The sequence below is a fragment of the Juglans microcarpa x Juglans regia genome, chromosome 3S (assembly GCF_004785595.1).
Source record: "Juglans microcarpa x Juglans regia isolate MS1-56 chromosome 3S, Jm3101_v1.0, whole genome shotgun sequence".
NCBI classification, from domain to species: domain Eukaryota; kingdom Viridiplantae; phylum Streptophyta; class Magnoliopsida; order Fagales; family Juglandaceae; genus Juglans; species Juglans microcarpa x Juglans regia.
Genome location: NC_054599.1, coordinates 5203465 through 5220813, shown reverse-complemented (window position 1 = coordinate 5220813; position 17349 = coordinate 5203465). Strand labels below are relative to the sequence as shown.

The 17349-nt window shown below is 35.2% G+C and overlaps 2 protein-coding genes across 2 annotated transcripts; one reads left to right on the top strand and one right to left on the bottom strand.

Annotated features, from left to right (window-relative positions):
* Positions 1-4178: 4178 nt before the first annotated feature.
* On the top strand, positions 4179-10439 carry LOC121258109 (heat stress transcription factor A-1b-like). Its single transcript, XM_041159477.1, has 3 exons — positions 4179-4531; positions 8395-9699; positions 10127-10439. The coding sequence occupies exons 1-2, from the start codon at positions 4295-4297 to the stop codon at positions 9658-9660; spliced, it is 1503 nt and encodes a 500-aa protein (XP_041015411.1). The 5' UTR covers positions 4179-4294; the 3' UTR covers positions 9661-9699; positions 10127-10439.
* Positions 10440-10737: 298 nt separating this feature from the next.
* Positions 10738-16216, bottom strand: LOC121258885 (syntaxin-22-like). The gene is made up of 7 exons (XM_041160420.1): positions 15898-16216; positions 13988-14081; positions 13619-13758; positions 13368-13442; positions 12197-12351; positions 11955-12055; positions 10738-11090 (listed from the first exon to the last, which is right to left on the bottom strand). The coding sequence occupies exons 1-7, from the start codon at positions 16077-16079 to the stop codon at positions 11025-11027; spliced, it is 813 nt and encodes a 270-aa protein (XP_041016354.1). The 5' UTR covers positions 16080-16216; the 3' UTR covers positions 10738-11024.
* Between the last annotated feature and the right edge of the window lie 1133 nt (positions 16217-17349).

Here is a 17349-nt window from a genome sequence, read left to right as displayed (position 1 = left end):
GGGCCATGAATTAGGTATATAATATTTAAAAGCCTTGGGCATCATTATTTCTTCAGTGCACTAGGCACCCAAGCCCATGAGATAGGCCACCTAAGCCTTAGAATTTTGGCCAGCCCATTTGGTATGGGTGATAAACAGTCCAGTCGGACCGAACGGACCGACCGTTTAGACCGGACCGGATCAAGACTGAGATCGGTCGGTCTCAGTCCACGTTTTAGAGGATCGAAAAGTTTTGGTCTGGTCCAGGGTCCAGGATTTTTCGGGACTGGACCAGACCAAATGAGAAAAAAAAATAAAAAAAATATTATATATATTATTTATATAATAATTGTACAATTAACAATATAAAATTTTAGATATGTTATTAATACTTGTTAATATTTTATAAATTAACAATATTTTATATATATCTTCATCTAATCTATTACTATTAACAATATAAATTTTTTTATTAACACTTGTTAATATTCTATGAATTAACTAATATATAATATCAATTAGTTAATTATATAGTAACTATATAAATTAATAATATAATTTTCATCTAATTTATTATCATTGACCAAATAAAATATTTTTTTATTGAGTTTGTTACATAATCCACATTAATAAGTCACTTAATTTAATTTAGTATTTTAAATAAATTTTTTTTATTAATTATTTAAAAAAATAAAAAAAAATTAGGTCGGACCGAATGGACCGACGACCGGTTCAGAAAAATAATGGACCATCGCCGGACCATTTGCACCCCTACCATTTGGGCTTAAGCCCAAAAGTCTCAAAGACCAAAGGGCAAGCCCAACACCCTGTGGCCTTGCCACTTGTCACACATGCACAACCCAACGAACCTGGACGTGATAATGGGTTAAATAGGAGAGAAGCTTAGGGTTTTCAAAACCCAAAAGCCTTGCATGCCTACCATGGTGAAAAGTCACTTGGCTTGCCACATGTCACTCATGCATGGAGCTTCTAGAAGATTATCATGAGGACACCTAGGGAAGGTCGAAGGGCCACTCTGCCAACACGCCCACTCAACCACCACCACCACCTTATGCAACTTGTCAAAAGTGACAAGTCCCAAGGGGGATATGCATGAGAAATTATGCATGGGAAAACTAAAAGGGTGATTCCAAGGGATTTCCTTGGGAAAGCTCAAGGAACAAAAGGGCATTTCAATTTCCATAAGCAACACGCCTACCCAAGAGATTTTCAGCCATTTTTCACCAAGTCTCACTCATTCTTTGGGTAGAGAGACCTTCTAGAAGAACAATTATCTAGAAGTGTAAGAGATGTCAAAGGCTTTGGGTAGTGAGAGAGTCACCTAGGAAATATGCAAAGGAAGTGGAAGGATCCTCATGGGGAAAAGAGAGAGGGGACGACACCATGCACTCACCACACAACTATACCACTTGGCATGCATGCACACACCCACTTTCTTGGGAGATGAAGGGACTTTGAGGATTTTATGATTTTGCATCTAGGGTACATTGAACCTGGACATAATGGAAGGGACTTAGAGGACTTTAGGGTTTGGCTTACGGCAAGACACACGCCACATGTCCATGTCCAATGTGGCCCTTGATCTTTCCAAAGTCATCCAATGGTGAAAGAAGATGAAGGGATTTCAGCCAAGGGATGGGGCACACGCCACACGACCTACATGCAATGGTCCATAAGCAACCAATGAGATTCGTTGGAAAAAATCTATAAAATGGGAGAGAAGCCACATGCCCAAGGGCTTTTTCTTTGTCATTTTCGGATTTCACTCTTTCTCTCTTCCAAGTTTCAAACACCATTTTCTTACACTTTCTCCTCAAAAAAACAAACATTATTTTCTTCCCTCAAGCAAGATGCCATGACTCAAAGCAAGGAAGAATCACACGCTTGCTTATAATAACTTACGACGGATTCGTAGTAAGTAGACCCTCAACCTACCTCGGCTAATATTTGTATATGGTTGCGTGAACTTTGCATTTTGGTTGCTATTGTATATACTTGTTACTCCATGATTACATGAATATATATATATATATATATATATAAATATATCTTCGGTTTGTATGAGAATATGACATGATCACATGTATATAGTAGTCAGCTAGTGTAACAATTTGCCATGATCAAGTGTGTATATTGTTTCAGTTGGTATGCTAGTTTTGCCATGATCTACCATCTATAAGTGATTTGAGTTTGCTCATGTCAAAAGACGATTTTTACATGCTTTGTGAGCCTTGAAAGTTTTGGCCATGTCTATGTGTATATGTTTGGATTGATCATTGTCACTTGGTTTATGATATATTTTAAGTGTTTGCCTACGTAATATGTTATGTATATAAAAGTTCTATTGTTGTTAAGCTATAAACCGAAAAGTGTTATGTTTGTTTTCATGCATACACGACATCTCATATGTCAGATGTTTTATGAAAATAAAAGAATGTCTCAAATCTCATGTCACATGCATTTGGATAAACAATGTTTTACAAAAGAGGAGTTAGTACATGTTTTTATCACGACTCCAAATGCTAGGACTAGGGAATGTCCTGGTAAAACTCCTCTATCTACTCTAGAGTACATAAGAATGTAATTGTAACCCTTGAGTCGACAAAGAACCGTCGACATATCTCGAATGAATCTTTTTGGAAAGGGTGTTGGAGCAAGGTAACACCTTACGCAAGTGGGTGCCAAGAATAAGGCAAATAACTCGATGAAGTATTGTCGTATTATAATGAATATGAACATGATGTATTCACTACGGTGTACGGACCGTTGGCGATGCAGTAACTAGCAGGAACACACGGTGCATAGGGAAACCATGATGTGTCCACCCATGTGTTATATGAAATGAACAAGGTCATGAGCTCATATGATATGATATGATATATGTAACGGTCAATATGAAAAAGATGTCAAATATGTTTTTCTGAAAAGTCTAAGGATCTTAATTTCATGTTCTGTAAAAGGTCAAGTTGCATAAGTCAAGTTTTACGTCAAGTAAATGTCCATGCATTCATCTCATGGTTTATTATTGTATGCTTATGTTATCTGTTATACGTTACGCGTTTACTTGCTGAGATTTTTCGAAATCTCATTGTGATAATTTCTACTATCATTCCCCATCTGGAATGGTAGAAATTGTGACAGGACATGAAGAAGTCCCACATGGGAAAACGCAAGAGGACGGTACTCCTGGCAGTGAAGAGCACCTCCTTGGTAAATAGACTAGAACCTGCCGACCAGTTTATCACTGAGGTTTTGTAGCTCTTCGAGGAGTCAAAGAGGTTGCTTAATCAGGGCAAGGATACATGAAAGGATCAAAAACGAGAGAGAGAGAGAGAGAGAGAGAGAGAGAGAGAGAGAGAGAGAGAGAGAGCCCTGTTGTTTTGAAAGGGATCATATTACTTGATTGTATTGAAAGTGAGTTAAGGGTCAAGCTTTTTGGAATGGTCCATTGTTTTGGAAAAAAAATGTTAAATACTTATTTGAGTTGTTTTGAAAAATTTTATGACATGAACGACATTTGGGTTATGATTAGTTTTATGGTACCATATTCTAATGCAATTACTTTAAGCACTGCTTAGTTACACATGAGTTTTAAATGTTTCCTCTATAATTTATTGCATACTGCTAATGCAAATAGGTGCATTGCATCCTAACTGTCATGAATGAGGGTATATACCTTAAATTACATATCCGACGTTTCAGTCTTTGTCCAATCCCAAGCGGGGCTAAAGGCGTCGCAAAAAATAAGGAAATTTTTCTTAGTTTTCAATGTTTCATATAAAGTTATAAACTAATACGCCTAGTTTGAACATAGAGATCATCTCATCTCGTCTCATCTTATTTTATCTCAATATTTCGACACTATAAATTTAAACACTTTTTAATTTTAAATCTTTAATTTTTAATCTAATCATTACCTAATTATTACAAATTTCTCAAAATTTCAAACAAAATACAAAAAACAATTAAACTTTTTTAATTAATAAAATACAAAATATATTAAAAAATTATATTTTAATTTTATAATATTTTTATTCAATTTTTTCTCTCTCATTTTTTAAAATCTCATAAAACATTTAAAATTAGACTATTTCACTATTATTCACAAATCATTCCACTATTATTAATAAATTATCTAAACTCGTACATATCAATCCTTAACTATAGGTGGCAGTTCACTTGGAACACTCGCTTCACTTTCCCCAAAACCCCCAAAGGGCCAAAACCCTCTTGCTTCCAATTTCGACCCCAAAACTCTCTCTCTCTCTCTCTCTCTCACGGAAGAAGAAGAAGAATGGCAGATGTTAATGATGCCGGATCTTCGACGGCGGCGACGACGGATACATTGCCGCCGTTTCTGAGGAAGCTTTACGCAATGGTGGACGACCCGGAGACCGACTCGGTGGTTTCCTGGAGCGACGGAAACAACAGCTTTGTGGTCTGGAACCCGCATGAGTTCGCCGCCAAGCTTCTGCCCAAGCACTTCAAGCACAAGAACTTGGCCAGCTTCATCCGGCAGTTGAACACTTACGTCGGTTATCTTTATCTTTTTTTGTTCTGACTTCTTTCTCTAACTATCTGGATTAATTTGAGAATTTCATTAGGATCCGGTATAATTAATCTAAATCAAGCTAAAATTTTTTAGAATCTTGTCCAATTAGAAACTACTGTGGTACCAACTTTAATGGATTAGTTTTCCAAATTACCAAAGGAAAAGGTATGCTGTGCTTGCAAATTTTTATTAGCTGTGTTTTGTGGTTGGAAATTCTACTAAATAATGAAACGCCATCGAGCTAGTCTTCTTCGGTTGACCAATCTATTACCATTGTCTTGTACCGTTTGTATGATTTCTTATTGACCAAATTCAGTGTTCTGTAGGTTGTAGCTATATTTCATCAACATAATTATTTGAACTGAAGATACTTGTCCCAAAAAAAAAAAGAAAAAAAGTCGTTGGCAATCATTTAGGAAGAAGATAACATCAAGGTTTTCGGTCAATCATCTAGGAAGAGCAAAATCAACTTCACCTATACCTTTAAGAAAGAGAGTACAAAGGCTGTAGGTTTTACTTCTTTGGGGAGAGAGGGGGGGGGGGGGGGGGGGGGGGGGTTGGGTTATAGCTGCAGTACACAGAGATATGGATTGAGATTTGATGCTGTTGTCTTGATTTCCATTTTTAAAATAGGGGGAGAGTGTGAGTGGGGGTTGGGGATGAGTTTTTCTTACATCCAGTAAAGCCATTGGAAAAAATACATGCCAAACTCGCTGACAGTTTAAGTTCCTTGCTTGATTATAAATGTGTCAATATGATGAAATTTCTCTCCAATTAATTACAACCCACATAATTACTACACTAGCACAACCACTACTACACTGTTGTAGCATCTAACCTTTTGTGTTTCTTTGCACCCTGTTCTTCCCTTCCAATTTCTGTTAGTTCTGTTGCGCTCATTATCCGCATATAAGGTGGCATTTTCCTAGTGTCTGCTATGATCTTGCAAAGATATGTCTTCTTCTTCCTTATTTATATTTATTTTTATTATATTGTCATGCTTTGGCCAAACTTAATACCACATTCCATTAACTCTATGAGCTACATGCTCAACCAATCTATAACTTTTCTCTTGTTTTTAGTATATTGAGGTTAATAAAAAAATTATTATTTTCTATTTTGATTTGCTCATTTTAGGACATTTTTCTTTCGAATCATTCATTCACAGGGTTAAAATTCACCTCCATCGTTGCACTTATCAAATATTTCCAACAAATGCATGCACCGTGGTAGTTTATTAATCATGATTTCAAACTTGCAGGTCGGCTTATACTTTGAGTGGGTACACTCGACTTGGCCATTTTTGGGTTAACTTGGCAAAAACTCGGTGTTTCTATAACTGAGACTTCATCGTAAGTTAGCAGAGTCCACTCAAATTTTCACCAAATTTATACCATATTTTTCTGCAGTAAATACATCATGTGTTGAATGCCTATAGATCTACTATTCTTAAATAATATAGCTCTAATGATTTGGGCATTTGTTTGTGTCATGTTGTTGCTGTGGCACATTACATATGAAGTAAGATGGAGAAATAGATGATGATTTTAGTTTGTAAGGAAGTTGCAAGAAATGAAAGAAGAAAAAAATATAGCTTGATAGTTTTGTATTTAGAACATGATTTTTTTAATCATAGAGTATGCAAAATACATGTTTGGTTAAGTATTTTTGTTGTAATCTTTCATGTTGGACTAGGTGTCTTTCCATGGAGAGAGTTTGCAATCTAGAAGATTTTTTTTTTCCCTTTTGGTTTCACAATAGAATATGTGAAATTTAACTTTTTAGTGGAGTAGGTGGGCAAGTGGGAAGGGTAACTCAAATTTAATTAAGAATTTACCAGAATCTCATATAAACTGAAGCAACTGAAAGTTCAAGCCAAGGAAGCTTGGGTATTTTTCATTCACAAAGAAAAGCATGCCACTCCAGTATTTAATGAAAGTCAATTAGAAATGAATTGAAGCAACCACTTCTAATGCTGCCTGTTTGCTCATAAAACTAAGGTAAAAGTACGAAGGTAAAATTTTATACTTGATGTAATCTGTCCCTCTCTCTCTCTCTCTCTCAATGATGATATGACAGATTTGATGTTTCCAAAATAGTTATTGGACAAAAAAGTGTTATATGCTGTTTGCTCATAATTTTATACTTGCTTGTTTCTTTTGTGAATGAAAAATACCCATAATTCTTTGGGCCTAATCAGATTCACAGTTAATTTTGATTTGTGATTAAGATTATCTAGTATATGTACTTATAAAAAAAGTATCTCGTATATATATGTCTGTTTAATCTCCATATCAGATGCTGAAGATTGCTTCCTTTTATTCTCATGCTTATGATCTGGGATGAAGAAAGTAATATGAACATGCACTTGCATCCTACTGTGTTTTTCATTGTCATCTTCTAGCAATAGATTTTCCTTGTACGTGGATTGTGCATTTTAGCAGTTTTAATGATTATTACTTAACAAGAATGTTCTAGCAATAGAAACTTGTGAGACTTCATTGCATGTCATAGGCATACAAAAACATGATCTAGTGCCCTATTCTGGTAGTTCAAGGAATATTGTTCATTGTTTTTTCCCTAATAATCAATCTAATTCAATCTTCTTTTTGATAAATAAACAGAAGCCTATGCATTCCTCTTCTTTTTTATAACAATGCATACAATACAATCTTCAGATACAGGAAACATGAAAATTAATATGACTTCTGTCTTAGAGAAGCTTATGGATCTGACACAGTCAAATTATGTCTTGCCTATCCTTTTTTTACCCCTTTCTTTTTCGTTTTCCCTTGTCAAGGTCTTGGGGAAATTGCTTTTCTAGATAACATTCCCATATCTCAAACTTTTTAATACCTTATCTGAGGACACTTTACATGATTCTACTGTTTCTCACCACCATTTAAGTATCAAAATTTGAAAAGTAAAGTTGCTTTAATAGTGGTCATATCTACCAGTTCTTTTTTTTTTTTTTTTTTAAGAACAAAAGGCTCAACCCATATCTGCCCATTCCATAATTGGGTGTAGTGTGCAAGAATGAATATTTTTTGTCATAGCTGCCAATTATCTTAGGCTAGCTCCACCATGGAAATATTTTCTAGGGGAAAAAGAATTTTTTAATAAAAAATATATTTTAGAAAAATGGTTGGTTTTCATATGATTTCCCAGTGTTTGGGGCATTTTGAAGAATCTATAAATTGTAATTTTCTTTTGTTGCTGGCAACTGGCCGGTTCTGTTAGTGGCTGGGCAAGGAATGGATAAGGACAGTCAATGACCGGTGGAGTCAGTTGGCAGTTGGATGGGATGGACGGTTGTGGTTGGAGGCCAAGCTCACTCAGGAAAATGACTTCATACCTAATTATTTTTTCAATCAATCATTGCGCCAAACACCATAGTTCTGTGAACAACTTTCTAAGTTCACATTAGATATTTCAGATTTGTTTGTAAATGGTGGCCCTTTAAAAACCAAATATAGTTAAAATTTATATATGGTCGTTCTTTAAAAGTGTGCCGAGGAAATAGGTGCAAAAATAAAATTAAAAGCAAATTAGTTCCATTGTTGTGCAATAATGATTATGATAAGTGCCTGTGCTATTTATCCCCACCTGCAGAAGGGGGGGGGGGGGGGGGGGGGGGGGAGTGCCTCTGCTGGCTGGGATGGTGGAACTCAGAAAAATTAACTATATTTTATGTCTTTAGAAATGTAACTAGTTGAGTTTAAATCTTGTTGTCTTAATTGACACTAGTATCAGAACGATAGAAACATGCTATTGGATTGAACCTTTTAGGTTTTTAGTACTATTTTCCTTTATATGATTAATTTTTCATTTTGGTTAAGCAGGGTTTTAAGAAGGTGGACTCAGACCGTTATGAATTTGCAAATGTGAAGTTTCTAAAAGGTCAATCACACCTTCTGAAGAGTATTAGTCGGAGGAAACCGGTTCATGTACCAACTGAAGTGCCGAGCTCCTCAGTTGGGGCATGTGTTGAGGTGGGGAAATTTGGGCTCGAGGAAGAGGTTGAAAGACTGGAAAGGGACAAGAATGTTCTGATGCAGGAACTTGTTAAATTGAGGCAGCACCAGCAAGCAACTGATCATCAGTTGCAGAATGTGGGGCAGCGTGTGCAGGTAATGGAGCAGAGACAGCAACAAATGATGTCTTTCCTAGCAAAGGCTATGCAGAGTCCTGGCTTATTTGCCCAGTTTGTACAGCAGCAGAATGAAAGCAATAGGAACATTACTGGAGGGACTAAAAAAAGAAGACTCCCCAATCAAGAGGAAAGTGTAGCTGGTGAGAGTCGCACCAATGCTCCCGAGGGACAGATTATCAAGTACCAGCAGCCGTCAATGAATGAGGCAGCTAAAACCTTGCTGCGGCAGATTATGAAGATGAATGGATCTCCTAGGGTGGAACCATTGATGAACAACCCAGATGCATTTCTTTTCGATGATGCGCCTTTTACCAATACGTTCGACCGTGGAAATTCCTTGAATCTAGTTTCTGGAGTGACCCTTTCTGAGTTTCTGCCTATTTCTGCAGAGTTGTTTATGCCAGCAGAGCCGGAATTTCCCATTGGTTCTCCATCCACTGCAAATTCAGATATTCAATCTTCCTCTTATGCGATGCCTGATCATGCTATAGAAGCTCAATTCCCAAACCTTGATGTTTATAATTCTCAAGAAGAGACTGTTTTGCCCAACTTTACTGAACTGCAAGGGATCATGCCCAAAAGCACTGCAGAGATCCCTGATATGAACCTTGCGGGATCTGAGACTGGGAATGCAAGTTATGTGGATCCAATGTCTCTTTTGGATGGGTCAAGGCCCATAAAGACTGGTACTTTCTATCCGCAAAATGATGTGGAGGCCTTGCTTGATGAGATCCCTGTACTTCCGGGGATTAATGATACTTTCTGGGAACAGTTTCTTACGGGGACCCCAGTCACTGAGGATGTAGATGAAATTCTTTTGAGTTCACTAGATGGTGATGTGGCCACGGATCATGGGTTACAGATGGGAAAGAAAAATGGGTTGGACAAGATTCAACATATGAAGCGTCTTACTGAGCAGATGGGGCTTCTTGCGTCGGAAAGCAGAATGGGGTGACCTTACCAATTGTATATGCATGTTTCTGGGCATCAAGAGGTAAACTTTTAAACCACCTCTAAATTAGCCAATGCATACAGTATTTTCCACTGATCCCACAGTTGCCTCGCTTGATCAGCCACTTTCTCGTTCCTTTTATTTCCTTCGTCAGCTTGGGATCTTGTCATGATGAGAAGATTGTATTTATAAAGAAACTGTCTCTGTGACAAGCTTGAGTTTTATTTTGTGAGATTTGTTTGTGAACCAAATATTTCTCTATTCAAATTCCCGTCTCTACTAAACATTATTAAGTATTACCAACATATGTACTTAAAAGCTCCTGAATTGCTTTATTTCTTCATGCAGATGTGAGTTTAAAAATTTTTGGTCTGAGCTGAAAATAATTTATTGTCGGTGTGAGTTTAATTAGACAAGCATCTTACTATGCAGTGTCTGACTTTTGCATGTTTCTTTAACTCTTGCACAGGTTGATGCCTCGCACGGTTGGGCAGGCAAGGGCTTTCTTCAACGGCACATGACCAGTAATAATTTTGGTTAACGGAACTTTTTACTAGTTATAATTTCTAGTTTTAAGAAACTTTTTACTCTTACATCTGTATTTCATAATTCTGTGCGCATGTTTATTTCAGAAGGCTTTTTGGATACAATAATGAATTATGTTACTAATAAGCCATTGTGTAAAGCGCAAACATACGATTTATTGAAGGATCAATTGCAATTAAAAAAAAAAAAAAAGTCAAAAACGTGTTTTTTGTCGAAATATAAATAATTTTTTATTGCTCTATTTTTTTTTAAAAAAATGAAAAATGATAAACACACATCATTTTTCACAACATGTTACACAAAAATATATTAAAAGGATGGATATTTTCGTAAAATATCTTATAAAATTGACATCAGTTTACAAAAATGCTCTTATTTTACGTGTTGTGAAATATGTTGTAAGATGTGTTGTGTGGGTATTGTTACTTTGGTGGGATCTATTATAATTTTCAGAAAAAAATAAAAACATCAATTTTTTTAATATAGTTGATGTGGAAAGCTTCCGTATCAGCAATATGCTGGGTGTGTACAAAATAAGACTTACAGATAGATTTTCTCATTCACGAATTTTGCATGATTCTCTATAAAGTAGCCTCTTAAAAGAGGGTATGAGGCTAAGAGCTCCAAATAATTGGGATTGTACATTGTTTGTCTTCTTTGTGTTACCGAGAGAATGTCAAAAACCTTTGTATGCTTTGTAATTAAGATAAGATCAGCACAAGTTGAGTAGGAGCTCTTGCTAACAAATACCACGAGGGACAGACAGTCACAAGGAGCCTTGCCTCAAGATTACATTCAAGTCAACCCAACTGATTCTCTGTTCAAAATACTACGACTATGATGACAATGAGCAGAATGATTCCAAAGATCAACAAGAGCAAACAGGTCTGCATAAAAAGCTTATTCATCAGAAAGGAGGGAAAAAGCTTAGACGATACAGGACATAAGATGGATTGCTTCTACCTGAAGTTCAAGTAATACAATTGAACGCAAAAATGATACTAGATATAAACACAACATCAAGTGGTCGATTCTAGGCCAGATCTTTTTTATAGGGATTCTAGGCCAGATCTCAAAGCCAACATATTGGCCAAAGACATCAGGAATGGAAACAGGTATGTATGTATATGTATATATATATATATATACACACACACATACAAGGCTTTAGTAAGAGAGTGACCAAAGATATCAAAAGGAGGAAAAAAGGGAGATCAAAAGTACCTAACTTTAGAAACTAATGAGGGTTTCTATGACTGCCTTCAAGTTGAAGCAGGCAGCACAACACGAAGGCAAGATATGCCCCCATTTTTATCTCCTCACCGATATCAGGTTTGGATTCAGAGATGAGATGAGATGGTTTTAGATGAAAGATAAAAGTTGAAAAAAATATTGTTAGAATATTATTTTTTAATATTATTATTATTTTGAGATTTGAAAAAGTTGAATTGTTTATTATATTGTGTGGAAATTTAGAAAAGTTGTAATGATGAGATGAGATGAAATGAAACACTTTCTGAATCCAAACGGGGCAACTAACTTTTACAAAGGCCAAGGAATTGTGTTTTGTCACTTGAATTTAAGCTCACTTGCAGTAATATGGTTACTATCAATTACGACCAACATCCCAGTTCCAGCAAAGCAGACACACAGCTCTATATGATCCAGGCATCTACATAAATTCTCTACGTAAGGACTAAAAAGCATAGAAAAAATGAAATAAAAAGAGAATTGCATTGATCAAAGTTTACCATAGATTGACTAGATTTTTGGGTCTTGGATGCTTTCAGAAGTTGTGAATTAGCTATTGTAGTAGCAGAATGGGAGCTTTCAATGTTAGAACTGATGTCATCTGAGAGGAGAGAAAGGAACACACTTTCAGCATTGTCATTATAGAGCATGCGTAGATTTCAAGAAACCAAGAGAAAGCTTTTTTTTTTTTTTTTTTTTTTAAATATGGTATAAATATCATTATCAAGAACAGAGGGCGTACCAATCATTGCACCTTGGCCATGAACCAGCACAGCGAGATCCTTAAAAATCTCATTTACCTCAAGTATCTGGTGCTGAATTTCCTGGATTCCCTGTTCTCTTTCTTCAATAATTGCTTCATTGAGTAAAATCTCATCCACCAGTATGACTTCTTGTCTGCACATAATGTCATAGAGAAACTGAGGTTGCAGTATTTGTACTTGTTTTTCCCATCTATTTTGTCCAGGACATATAAGAACACGCACACCCACCAACACATACACACAAACAAAGGCATTTCTATTTACAAAAGCATATCCAATACTTCCACTCCAACAAATTGATTCAACTCCAACAGTAACTTGTAAATCCCAGAGCAAGATGTGCACAGTTATGATTATAAGCCAAGCTATTAATTGCACAATGTTAACTATCAACAGCAGTCTGGTGGATAATGAACTCATTTCAGTTCATCTTTCCATGCACCTTTTCAAATTCTTGAATAATAACTTTCCTAACCCTAGGCCACCGATTAAGAAATCACAGACATGTTTGTATGTCCATCCCAAGTCATGTATTCTATGGAGTAATCTTAACAGTGTTTAAGAGAGCTTCTTCTGTTACCTAGGATGATGTGTCCAGGAACTCAAGAATGATACCCACATTGAAGACTGATAGAGGCAGCATTGAAGACTCGAAGAACTCAAAATCTTCCCTTATATTCCAGGAATGCCCATAATTTGTGAAGAGTTATCTGGTTCATGGGATTGCCTGGGATACTCAAAGCCAGAGATATAAAGCTGACAGGCATAGGTTGTGGTTTGACAGTTAAGGGGAAAAAAAATTAAGTCTTAGCAGCTAATATATACTCCACTAGTCTAGGAGCATTACAAGAAAATACAAGCTACAAACCATCAATCAATTTTCCTTTAACAATATTCCTAAAAACTTTCTGCTCTTAACACAAGCAACCCCTTTATATGTCCCAGTTTCTTTACGTAACTAGGATTCTGAGTTTAGAATAGACCACTGGCTTACCCTCTACCAGGAGGAGAAGAGAATATTGGGAAGAATACATTTAGAGCTTTTGTTCCCTCCCATGGCACAGTGATAAAATGAAATAATTCTCTTGAGACAATAAAATTTACCAAATTAAATAGTATTAACAACATACTTTGAGAAACGATGCTGACCTTTCAGATTTCAGAAGAAGAGGTTGTCGTACAGGAGACCTAGATGAACTTATATCCAGCTCATGGGCATCATAACTGTATGGATATATCAAATTTAAGGCATGCAACATAATTTTTTTTATCAGAAGTGACTATTATATGTATGTACAAGTCCTTGTGTGTGTGTGTGTGTGCATGCACGTGTGGGCACGTGTGCTTGCGCAATCAGATATGAATATGCAGAGCTGATCAAGTTGTTTAAAGAAAATCACCTTGATGAAAGAACTTCTTTGGGGACAAAAGGAGAATATGTTGTTTCCCTCTCAGCTGCAAGCTTTTGAGCCTTCTGAAATTCCCTAAGAACCGACTGGAAATCTTTTGCAAGTTTAGCATCAGCAATCTTCTTGGAAACCTGGAGTTTAATGAGTAAATGTCAAGGAATAAGAACATAAAGCCCAGCACAAGAAAAGAAAAACAGATAAATATTAAAAGACTCCCTCAGGGCTATTTAAAAACGCATGTTGGAGGGAGGAAGGAAGGAAGGAGGAGGAGGAGGAGCATGTGCTGGTGAACCAAGAGACCAGAGAGAGGGCCTTATCCACTGACCAAGTGTCCAGAAATAATATCAGATATGCACTTACACTAACTTCCAAATGCTGATCAGTTTCGCTAGCCTGCTTAAGTTTAGCTGAAGTATCTGTCACCAAATGCCCAATGTGTAACCTCATCTTATGCCTGCCAGTTAAGTTAATCCAATGTAAATACCAGAGAGGAACAAGACTGATGCTGCAGCAATCTTTCCCTAAAATTAATTACCTTATAAAAAATCAATTGAGATTTTTAAACAGTGAAAAACTAAAGTTGTTGTTATCTATAAAAGTCTTCAAATGATTTATTATCTATCAATAAATTGCAAAAAAACCAGAAAGCACACAAAGGTAAATAACTGAAAAGGCAAATTCATATGCTTTAATTAGCAACGTATCTTCCATCCCTAAAGAAATCATAGATAACAATAAAAAATAATAATGGTAATAATAATAACAATACTTAGCTGTTTCAGCCATTCGTTTAGTGTACAATATCTGGTTTTTTTTGTTTCATTCCCCATTCTCATAACCTATCTTTAATTAAAACCATTTCACTGAGAAAGAGAAAAATCTCAATTTTAGGCATAAATAGTATGGTTTTATTATTACTACTCCAAAAATATAACAATCTAGTACGCAAAGTAACATGTCAAATAACATGATTTATTTTTCCAAATATTGTAAGGCACTGATGGCAATCATACCTTTAAGAACATATTTCTTTTTCTCAAGCTCCAATTTTGGAACATGAGACAAATTAGAGCTCGTTTGGACACTTGGAGTATCTGAGAATTTTATGAATAGTAGTGAAATGGTTTTAGTTAAAATATTTTATTGGGTTTTGGGAAAAAAGAGAGAAAAAGTTGAATAAAAATATTACCAAGTGAAAAAATTGTTTGAATATAGTTTTTTAATATTATTTTTATCTTGAAATTTGTAAAAGTTGTATTGGTTTTTGTGTTTAGATAATGATTAGGTGATTACAAGAAATTAAAAATTTGAAATTGAAAAGTGTTTTATGTTTGAGTGCTGTTTAGAAATGAAATTACAATAAGTTTTGAGAATTCTGTTTCACGAGCCTAAGAAGACAGTTCAGTGAAGGGCGCACTTACAATCAGTCGTATGGGGAAACGAGCAGAGCTTGAGATAGCCAAAGTAGGAATGCAGTGCAACTAATAATGTAGCTAAGGAGGATCTCCAGATCCATGATAGGAGTTTTAATCAAAAGATCAAACCCACAAAAATAAGAATGCCTTTAATTAGTAAAATATTATAATGAGTTTCAAAAGGGAAAAAGGATTTGGGGAGGGAGGCCTCAACCCACGTCCACAGCAACCTTAATTGTACTTTTTTCTTTTATTCCAGGACAGAACATGCTTTTCTTTGAGGGATCTTTCATATGTGCCACAAATATAAACCCAAAACACAAAAGATTGCAAAACTTAGAGATATAAAAAAAAACAAAACTAACCATCTTTACTAGATAAGCAATCCATCAGAACTAATCCACCAATGCATTGAAAAGGTTTAGTAAAACAGAGATGAACCTATAAAGCTGTTATACCTTATCCCCACATAGATTCACAAAAATATAACTTGTATTGTTTAACCACTCCAGCTCTGCGCAGCGATATATTACTAAAGTGATTGATAACACGTGAAACAAAAAAAACACAAGGAAAAAAAAAATTGGAAATCATCAGACATCAAGAGGACATAAGCACTCATATGAGTCATATCAATTTCCTTTCTTCTTCTTTTGGTACGTACAGAAACACTCATATCCATTCATCGTAAACACGAAAGGTTTCTGAAAACCCAGAAGCATATATCAAAAAGTAAAAACTCGTAGCATGTTATGCACTAAAAGGGCATATTTTGAAGGTCCCCAAGAGAACTAAGAACGCAACAATAAGGTGAAGGGATTTCCAGCACAATGTACAAACAAGGAAAACACTCACAGCCTGTCACGGTGTTCGAGGGTGTCCTTGGGAGTTCCGAGGGAATTAACGAGGCGAGAGAAGGAAGACACGGCAGTGTTGACAAGGAAAATCCCAGAAGCCACGGCCTGAGAAGGGTCTTTCTGCTGCAGTTGTTGTCGTCTTGGCCGGCCACTGCCGACCTCAATATCTCGGAAACTCATATTTTGAGAAAAACAGAATTGGGAAGTTAGTTTTACATAAGAGAATCAGGAATCGAAGTTAAAAAATGCAGGCGTTTTGTTGGAATTGGAGAGCTGGGTTGAGAGAGGTTGGGGTGTAACGCCTTGTCGGAGTTGTGAGGCTCTTTTGTACCTTCAATGCCCACCTTGAAAGAAACTCCCGTGGGCCCCGATCCCGCTTGCATATTCTTCTTCTTTAATCTTTATTGTTTTGTCTTTTGGTAATTTAAATTTGATAGCGACCATTATTATTATTATTATTTTTTTTTTTTTAACGTCTATGTTTTTTTTCCCCTCTCCGGGGGTAATTTATTAAGTTATCAAACTGTATGGTATAATCGGTCTGATTCGGTTTGATTTTGGATAAAATCTAAAATCGAATCAGTATGTACCGATTTTTTATTTTTCAAAACTGATTATGTCCTGGTTACCCTTCTAGATCAGTACATCTGATTTTATCGATTTCCAATCCTGTCCGATTTAGTTTTTCGATTTTTTTTAAATGTAAAAAATATATAATAAAATGTTACTTCTTATGATAAAATATTATTAATAATTTAGTATATATATTATGTTTAAAACATATGATCAATTAAATTTTCATCTTTAAGATTAAACTTTTATTTTATAAATTATAATAACATTATCTTATATATAATTATATTAATAACATATGATCAAACAAATTATAAATGTTCATATTTAAGATTAACATTTTATGTTATAATTTATAAATTATAATATGAAATTATTTCATATATAATATATAATTATATATTATATATAAAACTTATATACATATAAATATTTTGTATAATATATAAAATTAATTTTTATATATATATTTTTTTCCAACCGGTCTGATTCGGTTCCGGAAACTACGAAATCGAAACCGGACCGGTTCCCGGCGGTTTTCATAATATAGGAACCGGTTCCGGAACGGACCGGTTTAAAACCGAATCTATCGGTCCGATTTTTCAATTTAAATTTACACCCCTAATTACATTAGATTACGTTATACGTTTTTTAATGATCAATACAATGAAACCATAAAAGACTTAATTAATTATAAAAACAATGCTACTTTAATCATCTTTATTCATATATTTCATAAGATGTACCCTCTCGGATATATCGTTTAAAGTTATTGTTAATATATTTTATTTTTTTTAATATTTAAAATAGTTACTACTAGAAAATTTATGTTTATTTTTTATAAAATATTTATAAAATTATTTTATTTTTTAAAAAA